The following is a 26,403-nucleotide window of genomic DNA, read 5'->3' as shown; positions in this document are numbered from 1 at the left end:
TTACAAATACCAAAGGTGCAGGTAAGAAGGCCCATTGAAAATTTGGCTCACAGCTTGTCTGGAACAGTGTCATTCACTTTGAATTTCCTAGCTTTTCTTGGGCTTGTGTCACAACTTAGCAGCTCCTAAAACTAGTTTCTGTGTTTGAGTGTACAGATTATATAGCTAGAAACACAGAGGTGCAACAGATGCTACAGACAGGCTAAGCAGCAGTGAGGCAGAGGGGAGAAAGTTTCCTTTGCATTTCTCATTAAACATCCTTATTGGAGGACATTTATGAGCCAAAAATCAAACCTTCTCTCCAGAAAATTAATGTTTCTCAACCATCAAACTGAGAAACTCAGAAAACGTTGCATTACTGGCTCTCCAGCAACTGCATATGCAATGGGAGTGTGGGAAGGAATGGAGACAGAAGGATTATGTGAGGAGTCATGGGGAGGATTAGACTGGAATTTGCAATGAGAAAAACTATGTAGGTGGATGAGCAACAAAACCATCCATTAGGTCCAAATTCTGTTCTGAGTTACACCAGTGCAAATCTAGAGGAAACCCACTGAAACCCAGCCGTGAGTTTTTCTTTGCTGTGTAGACGTACCCTAGGTTTACTTGCATGTGCAAAAGCACGTGTTCCTCGAATTGGGTAATTGTTTACAGTGAGCAGTCAGCTATGCAAATGCAGATTTTTGCATAAGTAAATGGAATTACCTGCAAATATCATGGGTGCATTTTTAGTGGCCCATTAGAAGATGCATCTTTGTGGGCCCCATTGGAGTTTGCCAGCATTTTTGTGCCCACCTATATATACCCTTTTTTTGTACATGCTTAAATACAGCTACATGGGCAAAAGCCAGACTTACACATTCATGTGCAGCAATTTTCCATGTAAATGTAGCCTGTGGGCCACATCTTATGAAAGTCAGGCCAGGTGAGTTTAGAGAGAGTGTGGAAATAAGCTGCCCTTTATAAATATGGATTTTAATGTATGATAGTTCCAAATTCAAAGCAAACACTCTTATTGAGGTTAGGTGTATCATACACTAATTACTTTTAGTTAGATACATCACAGGAGCTACTCCAGATTAGGAATTCTAGAGCCAAAAGAAGGCTCCAGGCAGCTTGAGTGGGGAAGAAAGAATTGCAGAATATGGCAGGAATGGGGAGGAAGCTCTGGACGTGCAAAGGTCTCTCCTCTCTATCCTTGGAGACATAGATGCACAGGACCCCCCTAAAAAGAGTAGGTTTTCTCCCTTTCACTCATATATTGAGGCTAATTGGATTTGAAGATTATATATCATTTCACCCCACCACTCCCAGGCAAGTGCTGCATGTTGGCCCTGACTAGATGTATAAAAGAATTGTTTTATTTTCCCTCCAGAAACCAAAAAGACCCACCTGTTCAGCAGGGGATTTCCTGCCCTCGTGGGTGAATCTCACAGACTCATAGACATTAAGGCCAGAAAAGACCATCGTGATCATCTTGTCTGACCTCCTTCTCCCTGCAGGCCATAAAACCTCCTCCACCCACTCCTGCAATAGGTAACCTCTCACTGAGTTACTGAAGTCCTCAAATCTCGTTTTAAAGACTTCATGTTCTAGAGAATCTCATGGAATCACATTGAGTTCCGGGACAAGAGCTGTATGTGTCCCTCTAGGTGGTGTTTTATGGCTGCCAGATTGTGTGCACCCCCCGATACCACTGAATTGCAGTGTGTTATTCCTAAATTTGTCTTTTTCCTCCTTAGCTTCCCAGGCTGCTTCTCCTAATGACCAGAAGGAACGAATACACCAGGTTTCTCCTCTCACCACCAGCAGGTCAACCTTTCAAAATGGAGGGATCACACCTGTATTAGGTGCAGCAAGGCCTAAGGGACATGGGGGCATGTCATATATTTGAAATATCATGAAAACTGGCCATTGACATTGGCAGGGGGGCGGGGGAGGAGAGATGGACACAAATAGCTGGCACAGTCCTGACTCCACTGCAGTTTATCCCTTTCAGAAAACACACAAGGTGTAGGGCTTCAGTTAAATGGGTGGATTCAGTGGGCATGGCAATGGCTCCTGTGTAGCAGCCCTGGCTGTTGATCCAGATTCCTATGACCCATCCCCTTGAGTGACCCTTGTCGCACTGGGACAGTAAAGGATCACTTTGTGACTTTGTTTTGGTCCTGAAAGAAACCTCCTGCATCATCAGTTTTCCCCCGGCTTCATGTGCCAATAACAGTGACATGATCTTTACCTGGCTTTTCAAGAAAGTGAGCTGTAGCTCACGAAAGCTCATGCTCAAATAAATTGGTTAGTCTCTAAGGTGCCACAAGTACTCCTTTTCTTTTTAGAGAAAAAATAGAAAGACTTCCACTGCCAGCCCTTGTGGATAAATACAGGTCACAGATGTATAAAAGAAATCAGGAGGAAACAAGGAAGCACCTCGTGACTCAGCATGAAGGATCTAAACAAAACAATGGAGAAGTCCGAAGGACAGCTTTGTGATCCAGGATCGGGTAGTGGAGGAAAGGAGGAAGGAACTTTGCTGCAAAAGCATCCAGGCATAATGCGAATGGTGTACGAAATGGGCAATATTTTGAGTTACAGGGCTCAGGCGCTGCTGGTGCTCTCGTTCCTTGCCTTGCAACAGCAGAGGGGTCACAGTATCTCGAGGAACATCCCTCTCCCCATAGCTGTGTCTCTTGTGGCTGTAAGTTCACCACAGTGCTGCTGGCAATATCAAAAATTACGACAGCAACTTCAAGTTACTACAACCCCGTAGGTGGAATTATGGCTTCCCGTTCTGTAAATTTTGGCGGGTACACTATTAAATATAATACATGGTTTAAATGTAAAGTGCCTTATCCCATGTCCTTTGTGGTGTTCCTCTTTGCCTTCAAAGACAGATTTTGTGTCTTTGACCTTCCTCCTCCACCTAAGCCATGTAGCAAATTTAATTTGAAAATCATTCTGGTTCCAAATGATGCCTGCTAACATTCTACCTCGACTCATCCTGACAGCATACGTCTTTCTTAGGGCAATACTGTAACGTGAAAGTAAACATCCCAATTTGTCAAGAGCCAACTGGGCTTCCATGAATTGTATGGTAATCACACTACGTTCCCGAATGGTTAATGGAGGATCACGTTCCGTAAATTCAAAAGTAATCATCGTGTAACCTGGAATGTTTTACAAGACAGAAATAATCATGTAATCGCGTTGCACCTCTAAAGTATTTGACTGTAATCACCCAGTATCATGGTATGGTAATTACCATGTAAAAGATATGTTCAGTCACCAGTTAACCCCCTTCCCCCCAAAAAAAACCCTTGCAGGTGATATTTGTTCCCTTTACCCTAAAGGATTACCAAGAAATGTGGTTGCCTACCCTGTACTGTGATATCGTTTCACCTAATTATCTTAGAAAGATAGTATGAAAGAAATCGAGACACTTCAAGGCTCCGAATTATTCACCACAGTGGCCTCTTTCTACTGAATGCTGGCTCAGCGTCTGTCCCCAGAGTAAGCTGTAAGAAAATATCCACAAGCTAAGTATGTTCTGGATTCATAAAACCTTAGCTGTAGATCTCCTCAAGAAGTTCGACATGGGGATGGCATGAATGGGTGGCTGGCCAGTGCTCTGACTTGGCTCAATAGATGTCAAGATGCTTCACTGTCTAGGGGCTGACCAGCCCATGTCACTGAAAGGTCCTTCACCTGTGGCTGATCTGGGAGGCGGGCCACAAGGTGTGCAGAGGTCAGAATCAGTGTCTGACTCTCCTTCTGCAATGTAGGGTCTGATTTTGGCACAGGGAGCCACTGCTGCATAGCAACCGTTGTTAAGGATGTCCAAATTGTCTTTGGACTGGGAAATGCTAAATCCACTAAAGGAGCGTTCCAGTTCCTCGTGATCGACTGACGGAATGGAAATGGACGTGTCACTGTCTCTCAAGGCGCTGTCATGGTGTTTAGCTGTAATGTCTTCGTTCCTCAGGCACTCAGCACTGGCCCTCTTCCCGCTACTGTAAGCGGACAAGGAGCGCTCATGTGAAGGTGGGGGCGGGATTCTTACCAAAGAGCCAGGATCTCCAACTGGGGAGGATCCATGGCTATGCCGCTGGTATGGCTGGTGCTGCCAGGACGTTGAAGGGGGACATGTGTTGGTTGGCATTGTTGGGGCTGGTGGTGCAGAGAAATTCTTTTGTCCCATTGAACTGGTAGACCTGACGATCTTGATGATGCAGCCATTTTTGTCCATGTGCTCCCGGCTGTCTTCTGGACTGTGGTAGGGTGGCGCCGGGTCTGGTTCTTTGGACCCAAAATAGGCTTCTGCTTCCGTTGATGGGATACCCATCCTCTGCATGTAAATGTTCACCAGAAAGTCCAGCTTCTTCTCCATGGACAGAACCTGCAAAATGCCACACAGTTCCCCGTGCTGGGTGATATCTATGGACCAATACCCTGTATCCAAAGAGCTCTACTCCAGTCCATGCTCAAATGGGGATCTGAATTTCATAGATAACCCCTTCCTACACTGGCACAAACTGGACTTCCTTGAACTTTTGAGAGAGAGCTGGGATCCAAATCCAGTCTGAACTTTGGCAAGGACCTCTCTCCTTTTATGGAAGATGGATTTTTAAAAATATTTTTAAGTTATTGTACCCAAAACCCGCCATTTAGAGCATTCACTTGTTTCTGCAATGGCCTTTGTGTTTTCTTTAAGCAAGCATAAATGCTTGTGAAATGTGACAGATTTCAATAGGACTGGAGAACACTCAGCACCAGGCCAGAGGTGCTCAGCACTTCATTGGGTCAGGCCGTTACAGTGTGTGTATGGGGACTTTGAGTGGGCCTTGTGCTCTGGAGTGAATTTCACCTTGAACGAGGCATGGATCCTGTGGCAATAAAAATCACACCAACGGCTTTACTTGAACTTGTTTAGGTTAGAAAGGGAACATTTCAAAGGCACCTAAGTCACTTTGGAACTAACGTTCTGTTTTCAAAAGGGACTTCGAGACTTAGGCTCCTAAGGACCTATGACTTTCAGTGTGTCTTAGGCACTTAAGGCTTAGATCCTCAAAGGTATTTTGGTGCCTAACTCCCATACCTTTGAGTCTCTGGGCTTTAAGTACCTAAGTCACTTTTATAAATAGGGTTTAAGCTGCCAAGTTATTTAGGCACATTTGAAAATTTTATCCAAATCTTTCCTCTATTCTTAATCTTAACTACTTTTAAAATCTCAACACACAACATGAACTTTTTCCTTATAAGTAACATCTGCCCCCATACCTGCTTTTCAACTTTTCCAAGCCTGCCCATCATGCTTGGGTCTTCTGGAAGCTCCCCCTCCGCTGGCCCTTTTGTTCGATCCTTGTCTGTCATTGATGTCCCTCGTCCAACAATCTGGTCAACTCTACCAGGAACAGAAACAACCCCCCCACCCAGAAAAGGCCGTTGAGTTAGTCAGATACGTCAAGGAAACAGGACTCTGCTAGCTGCTGGCTCTTTGTGGACAAAGCAACAACCTCTCTCCCAACTACCCCTCAAAATTACTTACACAAACAGGGAGAGGCAGCTGAGTGTTATCTTTGATGTAAATAAGTCGCTATATTTTCACAGTAGTATTAGCAGAGTTTGAAATCTATCAATACTGTTTCTATAGATATAATCTGGCACGTTATGCTCAGTAAATTTGCCCACTGGGAGGAATTTCACTCTAAGCAAGGTTTCTACCACATTCATTAGCATTGTATTTGTTACCCGTGATAATTTTGCTGTGGATAAAGTTGTGTGCCTACTTGGTCTAGATGAAATTCATGTTTTTCCACATCTTTACAGCCGAATCTTCTGCCTCTCTCCTACATACTCATGTCCATCGAGATAAGAGTCTTTAGTTCAGCACTGGAATGGTTACATCCCTTATTTATAATCCCTTTTTCCCTGTCTAAGAATTTAAGGCTCCACGTGGAAGTCAGAGGAGTCCACATAGAACAGGGGTGGCCAACCTGGGGCTCCGGAGCCATGTGGCTCTCAGACGTTAACATGCGGCTCCTTGTATAGGCACTGACTCCGAGATACAGGCGCCAACTTTCCAATGTGCCAAGGGGTGCTCACTGCTCAACCCCTGGCTCTGCCACAGGCCCTGCCCCCCACTGCAACCCTTCCCACCCCCTCCCCGAGCCTGCTGTGCCCTCGCTCCTCTCCCCCCCACCCAGAGGCTGCTGCACACCACAAAACAGCTGATCGGGGAGGGAGGGGGAAGTGCTGATTGGCAGGGCTGCTGGTGGGCAGGAGGCGCTGGGAGGGAGGGATGGGGGGAGTTGATGGGGGCTGCTGACGTATTACTGTGGCTCTTTGGCAATGTACATTGGTAAATTCTGGCTCCTTCTCAGGCTCAGGTTGGCCACCTCTGATATAGGAAGTCACAAGCTAATTATGTTTAATGCATCAAACCTAAATTTGCTCTATAGGTAACTAAACACGGGCATCTTCTGATCTAATAAAAACCAATAAGACATCTCTGAGCTGGGACATATTCTTAATCTTAACCCGATTTATAGCTATCTCCCTAAGCATAATCCTCACAAACTTTACTCATGCATAATGTGCCAGAACTGTAGGTGACAAAAAACAGATTAATTAATCTGGTTGAAACCAAGTTAGTTGTCTTGAGCGGAAATAAAAAATGCTTCTTATGCAATTCTGCAGTGTGGGTAATGGATCCATGCACCAGTATGAGACAAAGAATGGGCTGAACGCAGACAGACAAAGGAAGATTAACAAACAAAACACAAGGAAAGGGATGAGACACAAGGCCATTTCCAACAACAGCGCCATCTAGTTGGCTTTGCTTTTGTGTGTGGAGGGGGGCTTAGTTTCTTATACTTTCTTTTTTTTAAACAGAGGGTGAGATCATCCGTTGATATGCCGTAGCACAGCTCCCTGGACTATATTAGAGAGACAGCAGTTTACACACGCTGAGTATCTGGCTCGGGAGATAGGGCAGATGAGCACATCATAGCTAAGGTAGCAAATATATAATAAGCAAAAATTATTTAATCCAGGTGAACTGACTTAGGTAATACTTTATTTGAGCAGAAATTTTCGGTACTACTACTTCACCTACAAAGTAATGTTTGACCATTTACTTACATGGTGAGTACCATGTGCTATAATTACAAGGGTAAGTAACATACATGCCTTATCTCTGTGTTGTATGCAAAGTGCACATTATTTACATTCATGAAGACTACCAAGTGGTCAGCAGAAACATGTAATTATCTACATGGTAAAATCCTACAAAAATGTTGTAACCTTGTAAGCAAAGAGACATTTAACAGGAAAACTGGGGCTATCTTGATTTGGAATCAGAGGCCATGGTGTAGTAAAGTCATACTCTGATCTCCTTTCCTGCATATTTAAACATGTAGATCCAGTAAAACAATGGTAGGGGCATGTGTTTAAAGAAGCCAAAAGTCTAATCAATCCTGATTATTTGGAGAGGCCAAGGAAAGAAGTTGCTTTCTTGTCCTAGTGTAACATCCTGCTGTAGTCATTGTACTGGAAGAGCTTTAGTATTCTATTTGAAACCAAAACCAAAATGTCCTTTAGTAATAACTGCCAACTAAGGAAACAAGAGAGAACAATTTGTAGTATGGAGGAAATTAAGGCAGCCCCACTGGGGTGCCTCAGAGCATGCGCCGACCCTAGAAATACTCTTTTGCTCTTATAACCTTGCTCCAGAATTCACTGATGACAATGTAAGACTCCTATTGACTTTGAGGCAAGTGACTTAGTGATCCAACTATTCAAAGGAGGGAGGGAGTGGAAAGCCTGAGCAATGGGTGCCTTCCTGCAACTTTCTCCAAAACCAGCAGTTGCCTACACCAGCTTACAAAAACTGGCTTAATACACAAGCAAATGAATGCACCACTTCCCAGCTGGTGGGCACAAATATTTGTCCTCCCCAGTGGTATTTTTGTATGTGCATTGTTTGTGCATACAAGTGAGCCTCAGCTTTTTTTTTTTTTAAAAAAAGTGGCCCTTACAGCTGAACATTGCTGACGAAAGGGAAAATAGAGAATTATTTTATAGCCCTTGTGTTTCGTTTCCATTTTAGAAACATTGTTTGGCTGCATTTGGTGAATTTGGTTACTAATGGCCATCAGAGACTTTTAGCATTGGTTATCAACAGGTATTTTGCAGGCTGGCTGCTGTGCAAATTTCCCAAATACACCTTTGCCTACATGTACATCCTTGGCCTACAGCACCCTTTACTGGTCTAGTCTTAGGCTCTCGCAGGGCACAGATTGTTAACTCTCCCATTGCATGGTGTTTTCACTGGAATGTAACTGAGACTGACCATAGTAATTTCTGTGTAATGCTTTCTCACCCAGATTTCTAGCAATGGAAGTTAGTGTTAGGATAGGATTTCTAAAGGGGCATATAAGGAAATTAGGCAGCCAATTCCCACTGACTTTCAGTGGGAGTTAGTCCCCAGTGCTTAAGGCATTGTTGAAAATCCCTTCACTTGCAGTACCACTAAGCCCCTTTTTCATCATTTTGTACTGTTTTTTTTTTCAGTTCAACCCCATAGTGTCCATAAAGTTTCAATGATAAACCAGCACACTTGGTCTTCTTATAAGCATGTGGCCATAAAATGAAATCAAAGGCATCAATTCTTAAAGCCAGCGCTTCAAAGGCAGGTGCCAGAGTTGTGCCCCAAAGCCTTGTGTGCCAAGCTTTTGTGTGCCCCACTTCCAGCAAATGAGCATTTCAGCACCTAAGTCAGGTAATGATGTACCTAGCAATCCAGCTGTCTGGGCAAATGCTGGGTTTGCAAGCAAAAGGCCTTGTGTGTGTGAGTGTGAGCGTGGGTGTGTGCGTGCACTTAAGGGGGCCCCTTTCCCCCTCTTACATCCCTGTGCAGGAATGAGGCACAACTGCATCCCTGTGTTCATGTGAGTGAAGAAAAGGCTCCCTTGCCAGCATCCCTGGGGCACTAGCCACCCCACACAGGGCAAAAAGAGGAGCAAAGCAGGTCGAGAACATGTTACACTTTCCTAAAGGGTGGTGCAGGGTGAGCACTGTCACTGATACTGGGGGAGAATTGAGGAGGCCTCAGGCCTTCCCTAAGTTGCACATTGTCTGCTGGGAGTCCCCCTGGAGCAGTGTGCCTTTACAATAGCCACAGGAAAACAGCTTGTGCCATAAAGACACTATCTGGTCCCAAGTGGGTGCACTCACAAATTCCTGGGGATTCGTCTTAGGCATCAGCCTTTGAAAAATCTGTCCCTTGCTTTAGATTTGTGACGAAAGGGGATCAAAAGATTGCTGATGGTATGTGACCTACTATATCACCTACGACATTTGCCTGGTTCTGCTGCACCTTTAGTTTGAAAAAGCTTTATTGATTATTATTATATTATTTATTATTAAATTTTAAATAATATCTTTCCTTCTTTTGAATGATACAGAAAAATGTAAATTCTTGCATCAGCCATGGTGCAGTTTTTCTCATGCTTCATGCTTACAGTTCATGCAAAGAGGTGTGTTGAATGCCACCCTCCGGCCAGAAGCAGACATCAAAGGTCAAACGGCTCAAATGAGGAAAAAATGAAAAGTCTGTAAATATTTATTCAGTTTCTTTTTTTTTTTTTTTTACATAACCCAGGCACAGACACCAAACCCCCTTCATCCATGTCACATGACTGGCTACTTCTCTTCTGATTGGTTAATAGTATTTGTACGAGACATATTTAATCTAATAATACCAACTACTCATGTCTATGCTGCTCAAAAACATAGCTGGGGCTACCTGGATTTTAAAGTGATTGTATCTTGAATCAGCTGAGCATTCGAAGTTCATGAGCATACAATATGTGCTATACACTATAGGCTACATTCTGCCATCAGCTATACATTAGCAGTCCGTTGTCTTCACTGTAAACTATGTACATGTATCTGAAGGCAGCATGTGATCTTACACACCCTTGGGCTGCCAAATATAATCCAATTTGTTGAGAGGGTTCATGTGACTTCCAATTGTTTGGCACCATTGTTCTTCTAGCTCATCAACAGGTGATTTTTATTTTATTTCATGTTTTTTTAAATTGTCTGGCCATCAATTGGCTGAAATGAGGACATGTGATGTAAAACAGAAGAAGCTCAATGCAGGGTAGCTCTGCTGTTGTAGCATATTTAGGGCAAAACCACCTCAGAGCTGGGATGATTATCTTATCACCCATTTAGGGCCAAATCTGGGAGCTCTTACTCAGCTATAATGTTTGCTGTAGTTTTGCCTGAATAAGAATGTCTGGATTTGGGGCTTGAATCCTGCAGGGTGCTGAAAACTCTGGCCCCGATCCATCAAAGCACTCAAGCAGGCGCTTAACTTTAAGCATCTGAGCAGTCTCCATCCACATAAATGGGGCTATTCATGTCAAAGTTAAGCATGTGTTTAAGACAGGTTTCAGAGTAGCAGCCGTGTTAGTCTGTATTCGCAAAAAGAAAAGGAGTCCTTGTGGCACCTTAGAGACTAACCAATTTATTTGAGCATAAGCTTTCGTGAGCTACAGCTCACTTCATCGGATGCATACTGTGGAAAGTGTAGAAGATCTTTTTATATACACACAAAGCATGAAAAAATACCTCCTCCTACCCCACTCTCCTGCTGCTAATAGTTTATCTAAAGTCATCACTCTCGGAAAGTGATCACTTTAGACTTTAGATAAGCTATTAGCAGCAGGAGAGTGGGGTGGGAGGAGGTATTTTTTCATGCTTTGTGTGTATATAAAAAGATCTTCTACACTTTCCACAGTATGCATCACTTTAGACTTTAGATAAGCTATTAGCAGCAGGAGAGTGGGGTGGGAGGAGGTATTTTTTCATGTTTTGTGTGTATATAAAAAGATCTTCTACACTTTCCACAGTATGCATCCGATGAAGTGAGCTGTAGCTCACAAAAGTTTATGCTCAAATAAACTGGTTAGTCTCTAAGGTACCACAAGTACTCCTTTTCTTCATGTGTTTAAGAGTTATGCTGGATTGGGGGCAGAGTGCTCAGTACCCTTCAGGATTGAACTCTTGGTCCTAGGGTCCATTTTGGGGCTCCTCTGCTGCCTGCACCCTAGTAAACAAAAACAATTGGGAAAATTAAATGAAAATGGGGCAATAAATACAAAATACCCCTAGGAGCCCCAGAGGTTAAAGCCCAATAATACTGCAGGTAAGAATGGGATTATTTTCTGGTGCTAAGGGTCAGGAATTGTTTATATAGCAGGGAAAAAAGTCACCCCAAACAGTGACTTAATTTTAGCTCTGCAGTCAACTGAGGGAGGGTCAAAGTTCCCTGAAAGCTAAAAATGGAAGCAAGTTATAAAAAAAAAATATTTCCCAAGGGGTTATAATAGCGTTATGCATACAAACATGCTGTTTTCGATTGTGGGAGTTATATGCTTGTGAAGGAGCAGTATTAGGCTAATACAAAATAGAATTTTTAACATATGGGAGATAATATTATGCCTTGGGTTGAATGAGTGATAATATAAATACCCTCAGTTTGGCATTTTGGGCATCCTTTCGCATTGCTGGTCATTTTTTCAATCTGCAAGGTAGTAATTTTAGTGTATAAATCTCCACTCTAGCCAAGATGTTTTGTACATTGTACATAATATGTAGGTACAACTATATACAATCTGCCCATTTTTTAAAGCGCATTTCAAAATATTGTTATGGCTGAGGAAACAATTTCATGTTTAAAACCTGTTTTCAGGTCCTGAACTTTCAGAAACAACTGTTACCTTTTGGGTTGAAATTTCTCAAGCTAGACCTAAGTTCAAAGTGGGAGGTTTCTACAAGGTGCAATCCAACTGGGTTTTTTTCCATCTTCGAGTTAACAGGGTGTGAATAAATAGGTTTGAAAAAAAAAATTCACACACGTTTCTCAGGCACAGATAACTCAAAACAGCTTATATGGAAAACTACAGATCTGTCATGAATCCATGTACTTAGTTCTAAGTGAGGGCAAGCATATTTGGAAAAATATTTTGAAGGAATAACATAGTTATGTTTGAAATCACCTTCTACCTGTGCACCTAATATGACTTTCTACCAAATATATACATATGCGTTCAGGTGTGATGCTCTATATAAATGGGGAATATTTTGGTCAAAATGCTTGTCCCCATTTTTGAACCCACTGTTCATCTGTGAGTGTAAATCTGAGTAGTTACTTTGAATGATCTCGTTGGGTTAACTACTCGTGTTTGCGCTTGCAACACAGTTGGGCAGTGAAAGCTCACAGACACGTAGGCGAGACCTCCCTCCAGCTGATGTGCATATAACTGAGAACACACTGTTGTTTATTTCACTGATAAGACATGCAGGAGTAAAATTTTCAAAATAACTTGGTGCTTCTGAATATTTTACCCAGAGTGAATCCACAGCAATGTCAATGGTAAAATTCCCATTGATTTAAATGAGGCAAGGATTTGACACAGCATTTATTTCTGCACACAAAATTAAGGATTCTTTTGAACACTTGGCCCAGCGTATGTGACATTTTTAGTGATGCTATACATTTACTCTGGTCAATAGAGTTGGACCAGGGGTGAAAATGGTTCTGTGCATTTATTCATTTCCTTCCCTATAAATATGAAACGCGTTTGATTCAAATGTTGCCCACTGGAAAAAAAACAAGGAATATGTTCATTTCAATGAATATAGGTGTGTAGATGCAAGCGTATATTTGCACCTGCTTGTCTACACACACAGAGTGAGAAGTTTTCCATTCTGTAGTTAATCTTACCTCTTCTTCTAGATGAAAATAACAAATCTTGTTGCTCTTGAAGATATTTCTGTAGTCTTTTATATTGGCTGCAATATCATAACAAATGATGATTTGGCCATCCCAAACAACTAGTTGAGGATGACTGAAATATGCTCACAGGAGAAATCAATGGTTGTATAATTTTTTTGCCTTAGACTTGGCTTAGTGTGAAAAGCCATCGCCAAAAGTAAATCCAAGCGATTTTGAGGTATATGTGTCAGCGAGCTGCCTTATTAAGTGATGCATGCCGTCATATACCTGGCATGAAAGGGGTTTGACATTAAGCAAATGAAAAATCCAGAGAAAGCGGCATTTTGGTGAATCCTAACCTAGGAGAGTATTGGGGTGACTCTTTGGAAGAGAGCATGGGTCCTTTGGTTGAATACTTCTTATGCCGGGGAGTTGAAGGGGGCGGGGGACCCACAATCATATCTATCCTGGCAAAGTAAATAAGAAAAAAGACACCAGCAAAATGCATAATGAAGCAACACGTAGAAAGAACTTGGTCGGAAAGTTGCAGAAACATAAAGAACAACTAAAAAAATTAAAAATAAAAGACAGAGAGAGAGAGAGAGAAAATTGGAAAATATATTCCGCTCGAAACAGAATGCAGCATTATATTGCCTGATCGTTCATGGTTAATGCCAAATCTTATCTGGCCAAACATAAGATTCACGGAACTGGGCATCAAAAGAACGTCACTGCTGCTTAAAATGGGAGTCACTCTGCATATAATAGGCAACATACTGTACACACTGGAATATATTTGCATATATGTGGCAATGTCCCATTGGAAATGTCAGATATAAGACAATATATATTCTCATTTCTATTACAATGATAGAGAAAACATCCTCAGCAAGGTGTAAATGAGGTACACTGTGGAATTGTACACTCAGTGAATGAAATGCATCCATGGTTGGAAAGATGTTGGAAAGGGATGTAAGCCAGGGACAGAATACCAAAAAGAACCAATTACAGACATGTCACATGAGCAGTGACAGAGAGTTATGAATGATTCAAGAGAAAAGTGCACGTGAACACTCCCACAAGTTTGCCTGAATAAAGCTTTAACCCAGCAAAACACTGGCCACAGAGAGCTAACAATAAAGATCATCACAAATGCTGACCATCACAAACTCTCTCTCTCTCTCTCTCTCTCAGAGAGAGAACGTATTGCCTTGGTCCTTCATTGCTCTACACCAGCAGCAAATTGCATTGCCCCACTTCCCTCCCCTCTGTACCAGCTCCACTGTGCTGATCAGCATGTTGTGGGGCGCACACAAGTCTTGTCCTCTTCCCCATCCATACCCTGCTCATTCTCCACCAACCTGTTCTGGGGACGGGGGAGTAAGTGAGAGAACAATGTCCTGCGTGCATGAGATGAAGGTCTAGGTAGCCTACCTGGGGCTCTAGGAGATAGTTTTACTCCTTCCTTCCTTCCTTCCCAGGATAGAAGGAAGTATAGTCTACGTCACAACCTACCCCAATGATTACTGCATTCCACTGCACGGATGGATCCGAGAGGAGCATTTGGCCTTCTCTTTCAGAACAGCCACTCCCGGTTCCACCCAAAAAATCAACCAGCCAAACAACTTTCTCTTTGGAACACATAATCTCAGAACAAGAAAAATGCAGGCAGGACTGGAGAACCTTACCGAGGACAAGGTTCAGCTGAAGACCCCAAAAAGTACGGGTGCCCATCTAGATCTTCCCTAACCTAGACAGACTACTTTACTGTGCACACCTCAGCTGGAAATCTCAAAGGGAGAGATTTTACTCAAGTGATTTCATACTCTTACAGCTAAACCGGGGCTTCAGTGCTTTGCTTGACACAGTGGGTTTGTGACAGAAAGCTCAGTCCTGCTCTTTGAACAACTCTCACAATGACATGACAAATCCAGAATTAACTGGGAATATAGGTAATACACAGTATTCTGGAAACACAAGTACTTTTATGGGGAATATGAGGTAACAGACATTGATTTATCTCCAATCGTGGCTCCATCATTTAGATTTTGAAATTAAAGAGCCAAAGACAATGTTCACTGTTTCCTGTCATATGCCTTATCCGTGCAAAGGACCCAATCTAACTCCTTGTGAAGTCAATGGAAAAATTTCCATTGGCTTCAATGGGGCTTGGAGAAAGACCCTTTTAGGCTGGAGAGTCATGTCCACTTGAACACCCATTTTGCATTTACAAGTTTGCAGAGGCAAATATTTATATGACATTACTTGGTTGCCTCTGCCTGACACACAGGCACAAGCAGTGAGTTAGGCATATAAGTGACATTCACTTTGACTGAAAGTAATTTAAGGTGCAAAGACATGCCTTGAGTTACATGTATCTACATGTTGTAGGCCGCAAAGGGCAGATTTTCTTAATTGACACGATTGAGGGTTATTTGTAAGGAGAGAGGGTACTGTTTTTACCGTCAATGGCTTGTCTCTCATCCACGGCTCATAGGTTTGAATTCAAACTTTTTCTGAGGTAAAATAATTTGGGCGTTGGAAAGGAAGGGTGGAGTTTAAAGTATCTCTCTCTCTCTCTCTCTCCCTCCTTTTATACTCTTCCTAATGCTTCCTCTTCCATACTGTTTAAACACAAGGAGCTCGATCCTGTCCTGTGTTAAATCCCCTTTATGCACTCCCTCGCCTATAAAACCAACTCACTACCCACGGATAGTTATACAGCCGATGTAGTTTAGTTCCTGTTCCACTGAGGCTACCCAGCCAGGCTGACAGGTGAGACTCCCATATTTTTAAGATATTCTTCCCTCATTCCCACCCAATCCAAACAGAGTTCAGACTCCTCCCACTTCCTAGGGCAAAAGATGTCAAATATTTACAAAAGTCTCTCATACTGGGGCCATTTTTCTAATAGCTCCTTTATTCTTAACAAGAGGGCCAAAAATGGTACTTTCAAAGTAGCTCCTTTATTTTATTTTGCCACTGGTAAGGACACCCGATATGCCACCCAGCCCCCGAATGGCGATGTCAAATCGTAAGTATCCAACAGCAAAGCACTGAGACATATGTCCCAAAATGTTTCTGAAAGATTTACATACACCCTGCTCCGCTCTTTGACCACATGCTGTGCCACAGGGAGGGAGGCTCTTAACATACTCTCTGTGGGAGGGTGAAATGTGAACAACCAACTTGTGTGTGTGGAGTGGGATGGGGTGGAGGGAAGAGAAGGATCCTTCAGTAAGGATTCTCTGGTGGTGCCATGGCATGGGAGGTAACACGGCTTTATGGGCACAAAGAGATGAAACCGGGTTTGCTTCTGTTTCATAACAGAGCCTGAGGCTGTTTCCGGAGCCTGTCTAGCACCCTTACCCAGAATGCCCAGCTCCCTCCCCTAGACTGGACACTTACTTGCCCTTATTCCCAATGGAAATAATGGGAACTGTAAAACTAATCTGCCCTCCAGCCACTCTGTGCCAAAAATTCACCCCTTGTGGCCAACTCACAACCAGGAGTTATTCAGAAATCCATTGTTTTCCATTAGGCTTTTTCTTAGAAAGAAAAATAAGATGTGGGTGTTTTAAAAAAAAGGGACTTTATCTTGACCCTCTCACTCCTACCACCCACCCCTGGGGTGCAATCACAACCAACAGTGGAGTCTCTTGCCTGGACTGGAGATTTTTAATCCGGGAGAGCATATCCAAGTGACCGGCTGAATACTGCTCGATGACATCCATCACATCGTAAGGCCGAAGGCTCTCCTTGAACTTCCGTTTGGAAACAAGAAATTTCATGATGCTAGGGGAGAGAGAAAGGAAAAAATGCGATTCCTCATGCTGGAGCCATGTACTGTAGAGTGATAGCGATTCCCATGCTGCAGAGAGCGACCTGGGAACCAGAGCGGAACAAGACATTTGAAAAGCTAACACCATCTGAGGCTACTTTAGATAAAGCAGAGAGAACCAAGGCTCAAAATGTAGGGCTCCGTACGCTTTCGGGGCTGCTGATCTCACTAGCCAGCTTGGTGGAAAGTCTTCCAGGTAGGGGAGGAGCCTCAGTAATGCACAGCATCCACAACCCCCAGCTTGCCCCACTGGAGATCTTGCGGGCAGACTGGACCAACCCAGCTGACCACGGGATAGGGTTTGAAGGTGCTGATTCAGTGCCTCTCCTAGGTGGCCTTCTGTGGAGTCCCACAACAATTCAAAGCTGCTCCCCTTGGCAGAAGCCCTGGGGAGGGTAGTGGCAGTTAACAACCCCCCATCCCCCAGCCCAGAGGTGTGCAAACGGCAATCCCCAATGCCTCAAAGTTGTAATTGCTATCTGTGCGTTAAGGCATCTAGGATGGGGAAAGGGCAGCATTTTCTTAGGCTCTTTAATATCCTCCTTGTGCATTTCACGCTGATGCCAGCAGGAAGCATAGATCCAGCCAAAAAAAAAGTTAATCGTTGGAAAATATTCTCTGGTGGGTGTGTATTTTTTCCTGCTTTGATCCGCATGCTGGGCAGCAACGCATTTACTGAGGGGGCGAAAACAGCATCTATAAATCCCTGCCTCCCCGAGGATTGAAGCACAACTCCCCAACAAAGCAATGGGCCCACCCATAATCCAAGCAGTACAGAAGGGCAAAGCCCTTGGAATTTGGATGGTGCATGTTAGGTGGGGGTTCCCATTATCTGAATACTGTCTGGATCTCAGCTAGGAGCCGAATAAGAATAACAGGCCACCCCTTAGCCACAGGACATTTCTCTCCTAACAACGAGCCCTGTGCTTCTCTCTCTCTGCTTCCGTTTAGCCATTTTCTGAGGAAAGACTGATTTTTCAGACCCTCCCAGAAAATTCTTAGGGAAAATGGCTCCTCCTTTAAGACAATGGAGAGGAGTGGGACAGACAGCTACTAGGTTTCTATCAATAAATGGCTGAAAATAATAGAGCAACCTGGGCCTGGGTGGGGTGGGAGTGGCAGGGGCTCTGGGAAAGGAAGGGAATGGCTATCCTCTGCTGACCAGGATTGCTTTCCTCAGCCTCTGATGGAAGCCTCCCGTAATGACATGATACAGTGACAAAGGGTGCCAGATGGTTAGGACATGAGCTCCAGTGGTTCCCCGTGGTCAGAAAAAACTTCCTGAGCTGGAGGGCATGTATTATACTGGGTGATCTTGTCTGAGTGTGCATGCATACCCCACTGATCTCTAGGTGCCAGAGGACTAGAGGCTATACATCTTAATATTGTTAATACTACAGCTAATAGAGATGATCATTTAGGGCGAGTCAGAGGAGTCCATGGTTTTGACGCCCAAGGGCCTGCGTCCCCTCCCCAGATCGGCATGTGTGTGGTGTAGATGATGACTCGTATGTCTATATCTGTGCACCTATGGATTTGTTACAGTGGCCCATTTGCAATATGGTGGGTGAATTCCAATGTTTTCACTTCTTTAGCCTTGCCACTCTTGAGGTGCCCCCAAGGCGCTGGTCTAAAGCTACTCCCACAGGCCTTCCAACAGGAGGAGGCTGGGTCTAAGAATAAGACCTGGATCCTCTAGGTGGCAATTCTATTTGCTAGGGCTTAGGTCACTGGACAGGCATCCTGACTGAACAACACAGGAGAGGAGTGGAGATGAACACCGGTTCTAGCACCCATGCCCCAAACACTAAGTTTGGCTCTGGATCCAGAGCTGCATCTGAATCCTCCAGCTCTGTACGGAGCAGGAATACCAGTGCTAGACACTGCCAGATTTTTGGGACGTTCAGTCTTGGATCCAAATCCAAAGTGTGTGGCTTGTAGAGAGGGGCAGGCCAGCTGGACCCACCAATGTGAGTGGGGAAGAAGTGGGGATTTAGGTAGGGATTTTGTGTCAATACTTCTGGCAGCAAAAAAAAGGACATCCTAGCCCCAGTATCCTTCGGGTCCGTCAGCCTTGTGTGTCTTCTCTCCATCTGGTTTTGTAAATGTCAGCATTTAACCACGAAGTGAGCGATATGGTTTGGATGTATGCATCCAATGAAGTGAGCTGTAGCTCACGAAAGCTTATGCTCAAATAAATTGGTTAGTCTCTAAGGTGCCACAAGTACTCCTTTACTTTTAGAGCGTTTTCCCATTTCTCCCTTTACTCCTCCTCCAAGCAAAAACTGTTTTTCCCCGCTTAGCTTTATACAAAGGAAAACAGAGCACCTGGGGGGGATCCAGCCAGCAGTGATGGGATATGTGCGTTATGCAATGCTGCTTGGTTTACAAATACCCTTATTATTTATTTTCCTTTAACATTTCACCATGTAAGGAGGTCTCTCCATCTTCCTTCATCCCCCTCCTCCTTTTCCTTTCTTACCACACTGCCCTGATGCTGACTTTAAGTCCTGGCGTTAAATCTTCCGTCACAAACTCGCAGTTGCAGCTTTTGTTATCATCCGGAATGTCTTCTCCAGGGAGACTTGCTTCTGGTTTTAAAAAAAAGAAAGAAAAAGAGAATTCACAGCTAATTAGAGAGCCCTTGCAGCAGGAGGAATGGGAGCGTCAGACTCCCAGAAGAGAGCACATGGAAGACATAAATGGCATGTTACCTTTGCATCTTAACAAAAGCTTTCTCTCCCTCTGAGCTAGGCTAAGATGACATCTGATACCACTAGTTTTAGTCCCTATCTGTCTTTAAGGGCATCATATAACTGAATGAAGCTCTCTTTTTTTTTGCTCCCACCCCAGCATCCTCATGTAAATAAAACCATACCTTATGTGCTAATAAGGGAGAGAATGAAACAGTTCAGTAAGTCTAGACGGTTCAAATCACCTTCACCTCCTCCAAACCAGCTGGGCCAGGAAGGATCCTGTTTAAATGAACTGCCTATTATTAAAATCTTTAAGGCATAGAATGAGTAAGAATCACTGGGTATAGATTCTCCAACTTCCCTTGCTACTGGGTAATCAGTATCTGATCCCCTTTGTGGTGGCACATAGATGGTTGGAGACAAAGAGATATGCACAGAATATCCAAAAACAATTCTTGATCAAATTAGTCTGAGAAGCCTAAATATGTAAATCAAAAGGTAAATAATTTAAGGATCAAACACCCAATATTTCCTATGTGAAGCTGATTGCCTTATACTGTACCAAGCAATGGAGATGTCCTTACTGACTATCTGCAGGATTCACTCCTGCAAGCAAAATTCCTGTTGTGGTAGCACCATGCAGATCTTCCATCCAAGCGCTGACCCGGTCTGACCCCACTTAGCTTGGGAGGAAACCAACAGGATGGCAGTCCATGGTGACAAGGCAAAATGGCTGCCCTCAGAAGCTCTCACCTTCAGAGTTCTGTCGAGACGCAGCTCCCTTGATCCGGAATGCTTGCCGGGCTCGGCTCCGGTCTCCGAAGCTCCAGCTTTTGGGCACCTTGCTCGGGCTATCTTCAATGCTCTGATCAGCGCTGGGGGATCTCCGGAGGCTCTGAGCCTGTGGAGAGCTTTTCCCTTTAGTTCCAGAACCTCGGGGACTGGAGAAGACACGGTCTTTCAAACTGACCTTCTGACTATTCATGGAAACAAATTGAAACAAAGACAAAAAGGAGACAGCAGGAGGAGTCACTCTGGAAACCGAACGTCCCTTCCCCTTCAGTCCTTAGAAAGCCATGGCATTACAAAGCAGCAGTGAGATGTGTCCAGTTTTCATTTTTTTAGAGCATTTCAGAATGGTTTCCATCATCATGAATGAAAAGTGAGGGGTTGTTAATTGGGAAAAAATAATGGAAGTTTAAACAGAAACCCCTCCTATTATTAGAGGGCAAGCTGAACAGAATGGCATGAAACAATGATGCTGATGATTCCTTAAATAATTTATTAGTTCCTATCAAGAGTTATGATGCTTTTTTCCACAGTTTCCCTCAAAAATCCTTTTTCAATAAGAAAATATTAACAAAAGTTTACCAAAAATGTTTCAAAGTAAAATTAAAAAGCTATTTATGTCTTTTCAGGCCAGTCACCTGTTCCTTTTCCCCTACCGCTCCCACCATCTTTCTACCGACTGAAAAAGTTCTCAACCCATTTTCTATCTTCAGGTTAAAATAAAAATCTTTTTTCTATACGTGTAATGAATGTTAACTACACAGTTGTGAATTAAAATCCTAATAAGGATTTGAGGTTAAAAAGCGCTTGCATATTTACTAGGGCTGCTCAAATATTTGCAGCAAAATTGGAACACTTCAAAATCTGAGACGTTTGCATTTAATTGCAATTTCTTTTAAATGATCCAATTTTATTGCAAAATATTCTGTTTTTTGCTCGAAAACCATCCTGTTTTTGAAGTAAAGATGATTCCCACTGATAAACAGTCTTATTGTGGAGCCAAACCTCTCTATTTTCAAATTTCTGAATTCTGAAATTTCAAATGAAGATGATGAATTTTCACATGAAACTTGCAAAAAATGATTTTGTGAAACTTTATGAAAGGGGCAAAAATTGATAATTGCAACATTCCCAGGAACAAAACTGAAAATATTTTTAGTTTTGCTTAGACCTAATATTTACCAAATATGACCTGATTATTAACAGAAGATATTTATTGAGAATAGATAACTACTACAAAGCACTTCCTTGTTTATCCAATATTTTATATGAATGTAAATAAGTAAAATTCAGATGTAATTTTGAAGTGGTTTCTACCACAATAACAGTTAAAATTCTGCATTGGAACATCTTACAAATTCAGCAACAGAGGTGCACATGAACTGACTGAATCAAGCAGCTGATTATGCTTAGGAAGGTGAATCAGAGAGAAGGGTATTGTGGGAACCTATCCTATCTGAATGACTTCTAGGTCAAACTTGCTTAGTTAAAGTAGCGAAGATTTATTTTTTTTAGCTGTCAGTGCCGCCACCTCAGATCTAAAAATTAAGCTGCCTCTTATTTCATCATTAATAATAAAGATTCTGCAGTTACAATATAGCTGTGGATATGCGAGACAGCTTTATCGGCTGTGCTGCGCTACGCTGCCAGGAGTGAGCATTTGGTTTTGTCATTAAAGGAACCAGACACGCAGGGGGCTGAACCCTTGTGCTATTTTTATACAGTCGCTTTATATTGTGAAACCTCATTGTACAGACTGATCCAAATGCTTAACTACAACTCTAATTCTAAGAGCAAAACACAAGTGCCATAAATTAGAAGCACAGATAAGGCTACTTTTTAAAGCTGGTCCTAAATGAAGGGTGTTCTTGGAGCCTATTCATTTGGAAGGCTCATTTGTGTTGCATGTACAGTTCGAATTTCTTTATTCTACAAGGTCTGTTTAAATGTTTTATCTGACGAAGTCTGCCGAAAGCTAAAATCCAGACTTCAACCCTATCTCTTAGCGCTTCATCCTGAGAGGTGCTGCTGCATGCCCGAATTAGTTTGCTTGAGAATTGTGCATGCTCAGCATGTAAAGATTGTTTATCCATAAGAACAGCAATACTGGATCAAAGGCCCAACTAGCCCAGTATCCTGTCTTCCAACAGTGGCCAATGCCAGGTGCCCCAAAGAGAATGAACAGAACAGGGAATCATCAAGTGATCCATCCTCTGTCGCCCGTTCCCAGCTTCTGGCAAACAGAGGCTAGGGACCCCATCCCTGACAATCCTGGCTAATAGCCATTGATGGACCTATCCTCCATGAACTTATCCAGTTCTTTTTTGAACCCTGTTATAGCCTTGGCCAGGGGTCGGCAACCTTTGGCACCTGGCCCATCAGGGTAAAGCTGCTGGCAGGCCGGGCCAGTTTGTTTATCTGGAGCGTCCGCAGGCATGGAGCCCCGCAGCTCCCACTGGCCGTGGATCGCCGTTCCCGGCCAATGGGAGCTGCAGGAAGCAATGTGGACCAAGGGACGTGCTAGCCACTGCTTCCCACAGCTCCCATTGGCCAGGAACGGCAAACCACAGCCACACCACGGGGCTCCGTGCCTGCGGACGCTCCAGATAAACAAACTGGCCCGGCCTGCCAGAGGCTTTACCCTGATGGGCCGAGTGCCAAAGGTTGCCGACCCCTGGTCTTGGCCTTCACAACAACCTCTGGTAAGGAGTTCCACAGGTTGACTGCACTTTGTGTGAAAAAATACTTCCTTTCGTTTGTTTTAAACCTGCTGCCTATTAATTTCATTTGGTGACCTCTAGTTCTGGTGTTATGAGAAGGAGTAAATAACACTTCCTTATTTACTTTCTCCACACCATGGAAAATCACCAGTCATGATTTTATAGACCTCAATCATATCGCCCCTTAGTTGCCTCTTTTCCAAGCTGAAAAGTCCCAGTCTTATTAATCTCTCCTCATATGGAAGCTGTTCCATACCCCTATAATTTTTGTTGCCCTTTTCTGAACCTTTTCCAATTCCAAGATATCTTTTTTGAGAGGGGGAACCACATCCGCATACAGTATTCAAGATGTGGGCATACCATGGATTTATAGAGAGGCAACAGAATATTTTCTGTCTTATTATCTATCCCTTTCTTAATGATTCCCAACATTCTGTCTGATTTTTTGACTGCCACTGCAAATTGAGGGGATGTTTTCAGAGAACTATCCACAATGACTCCAAGATCTCTTTTTTGAATGGTAACAGCTAATTTAGACCCCATCATTTTATATGTTTCCCAATGTGCATTACTTTGCATTTATCAACACTGAATTTCATCTGCCATTTTATTGCCCAGTTGCCCTGTTTTGAGAGAGTCTTTTGTAGCTCTTCGCAGCCTGCCTGGGACTTAATTATCCATCACTGAATAAACTGGGACCTTATTCTGGTGGCTCCAATCCCATTTCCCAAGTAAATATGTTGCAAAAGTTTCCATGAACTAAGGATGGCAAATCAAAAAGCACTGAATTTCCTACAGATCATGAGAGAGAGGAATTTCATATTAGGACATCACAAGGTGAAATATTTTACTCATTAAAAATATCACTCATGAATCTGAGGAACATTTAAAATCCATTCAGGTCTGATCCCTGAGTACTCAAACTCTCGACATTTGGATGCCTCCAACATTCCTTTGTATTAAACAAACAAACATTAACAATAAAGACAACATTGGTAATCTATTAAGGTTTTCCTTCTGCCATGCAATTTTTTCAGTGTAAAAGCTGACTACAATCCGCATGCAGACACAGGCCCTGCAGTGGAAAATGCAGGTGAGAGGCGGCCGGAGCTGGGGAGGGAAGAATGCAAAAGAAAAGCAAATGCTTTCAGCAAATCTAAGATCATGTCCTCATCCAACCAGAACATCATGCAAGGAGAGGTGCAGTGTGTCAGAGAAGTGATACTTAGATGCCAACCACGCAGATGGTAGATGGACATTATTTGGTTGTACAGTATGTGCGCTGAGTGGAAGGGGGAAGGGAATGGTTATCCTGACACACACAACTGCAAGAAAGGAGGCTTGTAACTGTGACTCTTGCATGAACTGAGGGAGAATGGGACATTCATTCTGCCTGTTCTAAGGGCAAGGGAGGAAAAAGCGAATCACAAGGTTTTGTAACCTGTACCAAAATCTATGGGAAATACTAATAGAATCAGATGGTCTGGCCGGTTCCTGTATCAAAATGAGATAGCTACTCTTGGTTAATATTTGTTTCAAGCCCATTTTTTTATTATTATTAAAAAAAGAACCCTACAGCATTACTGCACAGACTTAAATGAGAATTTGCTCAGCATTTAACCTGAAGCCAGTGAAGTGTGGAAACGTATAATTTACCTTTTCTCTGTTACTGAAATGTTCTTTTACTTTCTAACGCAGGTTCCTAGCAAATATCTATGCCAATAAATGAAAGTCCATACTTGACTAGCGCACTAAGGGGCCTAATCCAAATTCCAGTGAAGTTAATGGAAAGACTCCCACTGACTTCATTGGGCTTTGGATTGGGACCATCTGGCATGTGATGATTACAGCAGTCACCAGAAAAGTGGTTAAGAACTAACCCTCTGTGTACATACACAACACAGAACAGTTGGTTGACACACAATGTGCTTATGGATATTGATGGTTTAACTTCTTGTTGGAAATCTCCTGGGTTTTGTGGGTTCGTTTCATAGCCTTAGCAATCTCCTGATGTTCTGTTTTTGCATTCCCTTACTCTTTGAGGATTTCCTGCATTCACAGTAATTTTGGATTAATAAAAATGACTACCTACAGTTTTTGTCATGTATTTGAAATTACATTCTTCCAGCTGCTTCATTTTCTCCTTTTGCCTACATATAGCAAAATACTAGCCAGACTGATCAATACCATCCAGTATGCAGTGTTGTAGCCATGTTGGCCCCAGGATATTAGAGAGACAGGATGGGTGAGGTAGTATCTTTTATTGGACCAACTTCTGTTTGGTGAGAGAGACACAGAAGTTGGTCCAATAAAAGATCGCTCGCCCGCCTTGTCTCTCCAATACCATCCTGGACTAAATAGTCATTTATATGCGAACTCAGCTGGCAATAATACATGTTCTACTGAACAGTATATCCAGGAGAGGGAGAGAGAGAGAGAGGAAAATTACGTTCTGTTGGAAATGGGGCCGTTGTTCAAACCACAGTGTGTGCCGAGTTCATGGCTTGTCAGAACACTTTGTTAAAGATAGGCAGAACTGCTGAGATTGAAATAATAGCCATTGTTGACCACTAGGTTTCTGGTGTGAATAACGGGTAGAAGCCAACTGCTGACAAGATCAAGGAAAGAAAATGTGGGTACACAATGCTTGCCGTGGCTGGCTTAGAATTCAAAAGAGGACAAAAATTCATGCCTGGTGTATCTCCACTGGCTTCCACTGAGTTAGAGCAGGGGTGAATATAGCCCATGGAACAGAGGAGAAAGCAGGGCTCACCGAGTAAAAATTCCAAGTACAATGTGGTGGGAAACCACCATTTCCCCTGCTATAACCTGAGTGGGCCGCAGTGCTCGTACTGGGGTGACTATCTTCCTACCTTCCGCGTTGAGTTTGAAATAACTGAAAATGCTCAAGCTGCATTGGTGCCCGAGGCCCAAATATTGGAAGGTATTTGGGCATTGCTGCGCTCAGTGCCAGAAGGCCTCACTGATTTAGGAGCCTAGATCTAATTTCCAAAAGGGATTTAGGCACTTAGGAGCTAAAATCCCACCGAGAGTCACTACAATGCTACCTAAGCCCTTGAGACCGGACTGAGCAGGGAAGCCAGGGAAGAAACACCTCAGAAATGCATCTGGCTCCTGTAGTGAAGCAGGAAACCTATTTCACCCTGTGGTTAGGTATTTTTAAATTATTGCTGACCTTTTGCGCTGTTTTCCGCCTCGGCTGTTTCTAGCACAAAGCTTTTGTCCCCTGTGTTTTTTCAGCAGATAGAACTAGTATTATGGGAGAACATTCTAGAACGCACTATGGCATGACTGAGAATCTTCTAGAAAGTCCTGACACCATCTGCTCTTTCCAATTAAGCCAGCTTTGTGCCTGTTTTGCATTGCTGGAACGGTGCTAAGCCTGCAGAGCACATCAGCAAATCTCACCTATTCTTTACTCAACCAGAATCACCTAAACTACTGTATAGAAACATCCTACATTCCATTTCAGGCATCCCACCATCCCCATTCCTGACCCCATGCTACCCCACTGTTCTGCAAACACCCCTTGTCCACACATCATTTCCTCCT

General features: G+C 43.2%; 1 protein-coding gene across 7 annotated transcripts in view; it reads right to left on the bottom strand.

Annotated features, from left to right (window-relative positions):
- Window positions 1-3,655: 3,655 nt before the first annotated feature.
- The window catches only part of KCNQ2 (potassium voltage-gated channel subfamily Q member 2), a 109,275-nt gene continuing 86,527 nt past the window's right edge, over window positions 3,656-26,403 (bottom strand). For 3 of the 7 annotated variants that reach the window (XM_077831957.1, XM_077831959.1, XM_077831961.1), the window contains 5 exons: window positions 20,075-20,298; window positions 19,108-19,216; window positions 16,448-16,579; window positions 5,275-5,398; window positions 3,656-4,393 (listed from right to left, as the gene is read on the bottom strand). In XM_077831957.1, the coding sequence (XP_077688083.1) occupies window positions 3,656-4,393; window positions 5,275-5,398; window positions 16,448-16,579; window positions 19,108-19,216; window positions 20,075-20,298 (1,327 nt within the window). Of the gene's footprint in view, window positions 4,394-5,274; window positions 5,399-13,143; window positions 13,252-16,447; window positions 16,580-19,107; window positions 19,217-20,074; window positions 20,299-26,403 lie in introns of all 7 variants that reach the window. The other 4 variants (XM_077831960.1, XM_077831962.1, XM_077831956.1 and 1 more) reach the window with 3 other exon arrangements.

This window comes from Eretmochelys imbricata, chromosome 13 (assembly GCF_965152235.1).
Source record: "Eretmochelys imbricata isolate rEreImb1 chromosome 13, rEreImb1.hap1, whole genome shotgun sequence".
In the NCBI taxonomy this organism is placed as follows: domain Eukaryota; kingdom Metazoa; phylum Chordata; order Testudines; family Cheloniidae; genus Eretmochelys; species Eretmochelys imbricata.
Note: the sequence above shows the minus strand (reverse complement) of the source record. Positions and strands in the feature narration are given on the sequence as shown.